The sequence below is a fragment of the Penaeus vannamei genome, chromosome 1 (assembly GCF_042767895.1).
Source record: "Penaeus vannamei isolate JL-2024 chromosome 1, ASM4276789v1, whole genome shotgun sequence".
Lineage (NCBI taxonomy): Eukaryota > Metazoa > Arthropoda > Malacostraca > Decapoda > Penaeidae > Penaeus > Penaeus vannamei.
This window is the reverse complement of record NC_091549.1, coordinates 4426540-4434039: the sequence shown is the minus strand read 5'-3', so window position 1 is coordinate 4434039 and position 7500 is coordinate 4426540. Positions and strand designations below refer to the sequence as shown.

Here is a 7500-nt window from a genome sequence, read left to right as displayed (position 1 = left end):
GTACTCGTATTCTCAGCCTATAAAAGATATTCAAATTGGGTTTACCTTAATGAAAAGGGAAGATTAGCTGGGAAGTGACGAATCTCTGACGAATATCTGCAGCTGAAACACGGTTAATACACTTCACTTATTTCTGCGTAATTCACGATATCGTCACAGTTTCATTAGGAATTTATTTTCACTGGAATATCGGGGAAGAATTCAGAGACACAAAGTAACAATGTAAACAAACTTCTTTTTCGAAACGAGCAATGAGCACTAAAACAACAGAACTGTCAAATCTACCGGTAGATGGCTCTGTATGGGCGACGGATGGAAGACAAACAAGTATTTTTAATTAAGAAGAAGAAAAAAACAAAAACACAGGATATACATAATAATATAGAAGGAATGCACGTTTAATAAAAACAAATTTCGGTATGATAATTCAAACATTTCTGAGTGACTTTGTGCTACATACACAGGCAGTTTATATAAGGTTACACAGCGCATTATCGTTATTATTGTTAAGAATATTATTATCATAATCATATTATCATTTTATTGTTATTTCTATTTGTAGCAGTAGTAATTTTTTTATATCATTATCATCATCATCGTTATTATCATCATTATCATATGTTGTTGCTATCTGCATCCCTATTATCACAATATCATGATCATTATCATGGTCATATTCACTATAATTATCATTATCATTGTAATTATCTTAATCATCATTGTGATTATCATTGTCGTTGCCTATATTATCATTAACACTATCATCATTATTATCATTGTAGTTATTATTTGACGTAAAAGACGTTACTTGATTGTACCACACAGAGACTAACCTCATTTTCTTCAATAATTTTCCTCTCATAATCAAGATCTCTTATGCAGTTTTTGGGTAGACTGACCTTAGGCCACAAAATGAAAATTGATGAGGCTATTTTTTCCTTGTTCATTATCTATTTCTAAAAGCAATTAAGACCTATGTTGCCTTTTTCTGAAAAACGCCATGACACATCGAGCAACTATTCCCATGCCCTCATATGTGTATTCTTGTATGTAGGCCTACACCCATGCCCTCATATGTGTATTCTTGTATGTAAGCCTACACCCATGTCCTCATGTGTATTCTTATATGTAGGCCTACACGCATGCCCTCATATATGTATTCTTGTATGTAAGCCTACACCTATGCCCTCATATGTGTATTCTTGTATGTAGGCCTACACCCATGCCCTCATGTGTATTCTTGTATGTAGGCCTACACCCATGCTCGCATGTGTATTCTTGTATGTAGGCCTACACCCATGCTCTCATGTGTATTCTTGTATGTAGGCCTACACCCATGCTCTCATGTGTATTCTTGTATGTAGGCCTACACCCATGCCCTCAGGTGTATTCTTGTATGTAGGCCTACACCCATGCCCTCATATATGTATTCTTATATGTAGGTCTACACCCATGCCCTCATATGTGTATTCTTCTAAGTAGTTCTACACCCATGCCCTCATATGTGTATTCTTGTATGTAGGCCTACACCCATGCCCTCATATGTATATTCTTGTATGTAAGCTTACACCCATGCCCTCATATGTATTCTTGTATGTAGGCCTACACCCATACCCTCATATGTGTATCCTTGTATGTAGGCCTACATCCATGCCCTCATATGTGTATTCTTCTAAGTAGTTCTACACCCATGCCCTCATATGTGTATTCTTGCATGTAGGACTACACGCATGCCCTCATATGTGTATCCTTGTATGTAGGCCTACATCCATGCTCTCATGTGTATTCTTGTATGTAGGCCTACACGAATGCCCTCATATATGTATTCTTGTATGTAGGCCTACACATCTGTCTTATCAGGGTATGAAAACCACACTGAGACCGATGCCGAATTACCACTTCATAGCTACCTCGTTGGTGATGGCAGGGAGGTGCAAGATGTGTTTATTGTGTTGATTTGACGACGTGAAGGCATGGGAGTAAAGCGTTTGGTGTGTTGTGCGATTTTGGGGGGTGACTAATGAAATTTATTGAGAATTATGATTTTTTTTCTTAGGTGGGCGTTGTCGGGACCTGTGGGTGGTGGGCGCAAAGCAGGAACTTCGAGTGCGATGGCCTGATGTAGAGAATATAAAACATCTCGTTAAATTGCGTGACTCTTTTAGGGTCTCTGTTTTAGGAGAAAAGATATTTTCAAAACTAGGTAAGGAAATATCTATTACATATTTTGGTAAATTTAAAATGACGCATGACATCGATTTCCGTGTTAGATCCAAGATCTGTATTTAAACAGATTGTTTATTATATATTTAAGTCTTACCGTTAAATTTTATTCCAAGCGTTGGGAAAGAACGTTTTCTTTGGAGAAAATGTGGGAAAACGTAATTTTTTATGTCGTCTTGAATTTGAAGGGTGTCTTAACTAGGCTAACTCTATTCGGCTTCATAGATCTTGCTTCGGAAGCCATTTCCTTTTTTTTCAGCCATACGTTTTTAAAGATTAAAAAAAAAGAAAATTGTAATTGCAATAATCATAATAAAACATTAGTACCTGGGTAAATGTTTACATGACTGCCCCCTAAATACCTGAGCCAAGAACGATATTTTAGACACACACACACACACATATTCTTGTGAATATTTGCATGAGTTTATGCACTTGTTATTACAGTATGTCATTTCTGTTGCCCCTACGTCAGCTTCAGATGTGTTCAATAAAAGCTGTTTGAATTCCGTGGTCTGGAATATATTACGCGAAACAGCATAATCCAAATGCTTGCCAACAGTTTCTTCTAGGCATCTTGTTACACATTCAGAGTAGCTGTGATTGTGAATCTATGATATCTGGCAGCTCAGGAGAGTGAAGAAAGACCAAAATACTGCCAAAGCTTTCGAAAATAGAGTAAGCTAATTCTGTGCTCGGGACAAGGTGTGTTACACAGCATACCTACTTCCTCACACTAACCAAATGGTTCACGAAGATTGTCCAGGTAAGGTGTCTTATGCAGCGCTGTTGAACAGGGAATCTGGAATCATTTACTAAGACTCAGGGGCTTCCTGGCACCACCCTCTCTCTGAAGATGTGTCAGCGTCCAACAGGGTCTAGAGTATTTCTAGGAGACCTTCCGATAAGGCTATAACCTACCTATATATAACATACAAGATTTAGATTATTAGCAGTGTGATTAGTGCTAATTACCATTAGGGAAAAAAACTCGTCCAGAAGAGTAGGTTGGTTCCACTCTATGGATTGAAGAGGACTTTACAGAAGACTACAAGAGCAGCAGCGAGTCATCCCAGAATTCTTGGAGGCTGAGGCTATCCCAAGGCCGTCCCAGTTCCACGAGGGTATTGGTACAATCCTCAAGATTCTCACAGGTTTTGTTCATCCTTCACTGAACCAACGAGCGAGCCGAGGAGGCGCAGATGGACACACCTTAAAAACAAGCATCCTCGGTGGTTTGCCATTTACGAGAGGGAAGGAGGAGGCCCGTGGGAAGCCGAACGAGTTGGAAGGACAAAGAGAAGACATACAGGAAAAAAAACACAAGGACGACAGCGACGGTGAATCCACATTGCAAGGCGTTCATTTTCCTATCCTTCGGGACTGTATAATCTATTCCTTTCCGCAACCTGTCTTCGCTCTGGACGAAGAAGCACGAGCCAAGACCCTGAGCAAGGGCCTCAAAGAACGAAAGAAAGAAAAAAAACGAGCTTCTCATATTATAGCAACAAAACCAGGTCACACACTTGGTCATCTGTCCATCCTTACGTTCATGCTTTTTTTTTTTTAGGTTCCTCACGATGCAAAATATTTATAAATAATTTAATCTAAGATAACTATCAATGCATAAATGAAAAGGGTTGTCATAGCTGGTCTACAGTTAAAAAAAAAAAAAAAAAATGTGTGAGGATAATTTAACCTCCTTTTCTTGTATCTGACAACTGGCTTTTAGAAGAAAAAAAATCTGAGATAAGGTTCTGGGTCGATTCTAAAAGAATCAGTCCATTCAACATCACATCAGTTATCTATCAATGCATGAATGAAAATGATCTGACATGACTGATTAGCAGTATATTCAGAGATTGTCGGCACCTTCGTTTTAGTTTCCCTTGCTTTGTGTGAAGATAATTTGAACCTCGGTCATTTAGTGCGAGGATAACTTCCATAGTTGTATCACACAACTAACTTTTTTTTTTAAATAGGACACACACACACACACACACGCACACGCACACACAACACACACACACACACACACACACACACACACACACACACACACACACACACACACACACACACACACACACACACACACACACACACACAACACACAACACACAACACACAACACACACACACACACACACACGTACACACACACACACACACACGTACGCACACACGCACACACGCACACACACACGCACGCACACACACACACATATGTATGTATGTATATATGAGTGTGTGTCTCTCTCTATATGCTGAGAAACGCCCCCGGATCAAGGTCTAATATTTACATAACATGCCCGAGTTTTTTAAATCTTTCTGGATATATTTTCTTGTAATCCTTTCATTAGTGATGAACAGAGAATCCACACATACACACACATACTCACACTCGGATGCACACACACGCACACATACACAGTGTGTGTGTGTCTGTGTAAACATATGTATATGGTAGAAAGACACAGCACACGTAAGCATATATTTATTTATAAACATTTTTTTTTGTATATATATATATATATATATATATATATATATATATATATATATATATATATATATATATATATATACACACACACACACACATATATATATATATATATATACATATATATATATATATATATATATATATATATATATATATATATACACACACACACACACACACATATATATATATATGTATATGTATATATATATATATATATATATATATATATATATATATATATACATATACGCGGAAGGAGACCATGAGGATAGGCCACCTCCAGCGCCTGTGGTCGAATCTTGCAACCTGTGTGTGCGTGTGTGTGTGTATGTGTGGATTCTCTGTGTATCACTAATGAAAGGATTACAAGAAAATATATCCAGAAAGATTTAAATAATTCGCGTATGTTGTGTAAATATCAGACCTTGACCAGGGGGCGTTTCTCAGCATATATAGAGAGACACACACACTCATATATACATACATACATATGTGTGTGTGTGTGCGTGTGTGTGTGTGTGAGTGAGTGTGTGTGTTTCTTTGTGTGTGTGTTTGTGTGTTTCTTTGTGTGTGTGTGTGTGCGTGTGTGCACACACTTTTATGTGTGTGTGTGATCATAAAACTGTAAGATTGCTTAAATTTTCGTGACAGACAATTTAGTCATAAGCAATTTACTTTTGAACATCACAAGCCACTTTTTCCTTGAGGAATATATTCTGAAGAAAACAAACACCTTTATGGAACTTTTAGTTTGGCACTTTTATTTCAAGTAACAATATAAATACCTAACAACAATATTCAAAACCTAACAATAAAGACATGCAAAGAACAATTTGTAAGTATCAACATGATCTGAATCCTCTCTCGGGCATTTGAGGCTTTCATTTGTACACAATAAATATTAGATATTCATAAATAAATACTTGACAAAAAATATTTTCAACGGGACACGACACAAAAAAAAAAAAAAGGTACAAGGTGGAAGAAGTGGTTTTGTAATTAAGTTTATGACCAACAAAGTACCTTTTATTCCTCTGAAAGCTTCGAGGAAAACACAGCTGTGTAACGAAGCTTCGGTTAGGTTCAGGTTCTTAGGTGCATAGTTGATCATCTGAAAAAATACGAAGGAAATAGTAGTCTAGATGTAGTTGCTTATCCATCTATCTCATTATCATTATCATTATGGTCAGTTATTTTGCACATTGGATTTTTACCCTTTTTATTTATCTTATTCATTAATATTTCATTTATTTTATTTATTTATTTTTTTTTTTTGGGGGGGGAGGCAGTATTTAGGAACGTGCTTCCTGCATCATCATATTTACGTATCTATTTTTTTTTTGTCTTTTCTGAATGATATATCTCATGGGTAAATCTTTGCCCTTCTCTCTTCCCGCTTCTTTCCCTCTTCCCTTTTTCTTTACCTCTTCGCCTTCCCTTACCCTTCCTCCTCTTCCCTTTCCCCTACCCACTCCCTCCCTTTAGGGCATCCTGCAAAATCCTCTAAGATACCTGATGGTCTGTCTTCGCATCTGTCGTTGTCAAAGCTGTACAGTTTGCCGCCGACGCAATTCCTCTTTTCCACGAACCACGAACCATCTGCGTTCTTGTAACACTGGTAGTAGTTGGTGCAAAGATTCACTGCCGCCTGGTGAGAGAAAGAGGCGCCGAGAGATTGTGAGATGAGAATGACACAAAAAGACACAAATTTACACACACACACACACACACACACACACACACACACACACACACACACACACACACACACACACACACACACACACACACATAATATATATATATATATATATATATATATATATATATATATATATATATATATATATATATAGACACTTAACCTAATCTACACATCAACATACATTGTACATATACACGTCCACACACACACACACACACATATCCCCCCCCCCACACACATATACCCCCCCACACACACACACCCTCCCTCACACACACACACCCTCCCTCACACACACACACACCCTCACACACACACACACCCACCCACACCAACAAACCCCTACACAAAGACACAAACACCCACAGCACCTCATACTGTACACTAAAAAAAAAAAAAAAAAAAAAAAAAACACCCACAACACCTCATACTGTACACTAAAAAAAAAAAAAAAAAAAAAAAAAAACACCCACAGCACCTCATACCATACATAAAAAAAAAAAAAAAATTGCATACACATAATTCTACTCAACCAGTACCTTGTATTTGTTATTAGCGTCACACAGGTTGTAGCGAGTGCAGTAGAACCTCTTGATCCAATCGTGTCCGGGACGGGTGTTGGAATCGGTACATTCCACTGTGTTCTGCCCAATCACGGAGGCACTGCACACCCTCGAATCTGCAATGGTATAGGAGAGATTAGGGAAGTAAGAGGGAGAGATTAGGGAGAGGTGTGTGGGTAGGAGGGAGAGGTGTGTGGGTAAGGGGGAGAGGTGTGTGGGTAAGGGGGAGAGGTGTGTGGGTAAGGGGGAGAGGTGTGTGGGTAAGAGGGAGAGGTATGTGAGTAAGGGGGAGAGGTGTGTGGGTAAGAGGGAGAGGTGTGTGGGTAAGAGGGAGAGGTGTGTGGGTAAGAGGGAGAGGTGTGTGGGTAAGAGGGAGAGGTGTGTGGGTAAGAGGGAGAGGTGTGTGGGTAAGAGGGAGAGGTGTGTGGGTAAGAGGGAGAGGTGTGTGGGTAAGAGGGAGAGGTGTGTGGGTAAGAGGGAGAGGTGTGTGGGTAAGA

The 7500-nt window shown here is 38.7% G+C and overlaps 1 protein-coding gene across 1 annotated transcript in view; it reads right to left on the bottom strand.

The window, feature by feature from the left end:
• Positions 1-5469: 5469 nt before the first annotated feature.
• Positions 5470-7500, bottom strand: part of LOC113824617 (uncharacterized) — a 24693-nt gene continuing 22662 nt past the window's right edge. The window contains exons 9-11 of the mRNA XM_070128487.1: positions 6980-7119; positions 6248-6383; positions 5470-5846 (exon numbers count right to left, since the gene is read on the bottom strand). Coding sequence (XP_069984588.1) covers positions 5827-5846; positions 6248-6383; positions 6980-7119 — 296 coding nt within the window. The 3' untranslated portion in view covers positions 5470-5826. The remainder of the gene's footprint in view (positions 5847-6247; positions 6384-6979; positions 7120-7500) is intronic.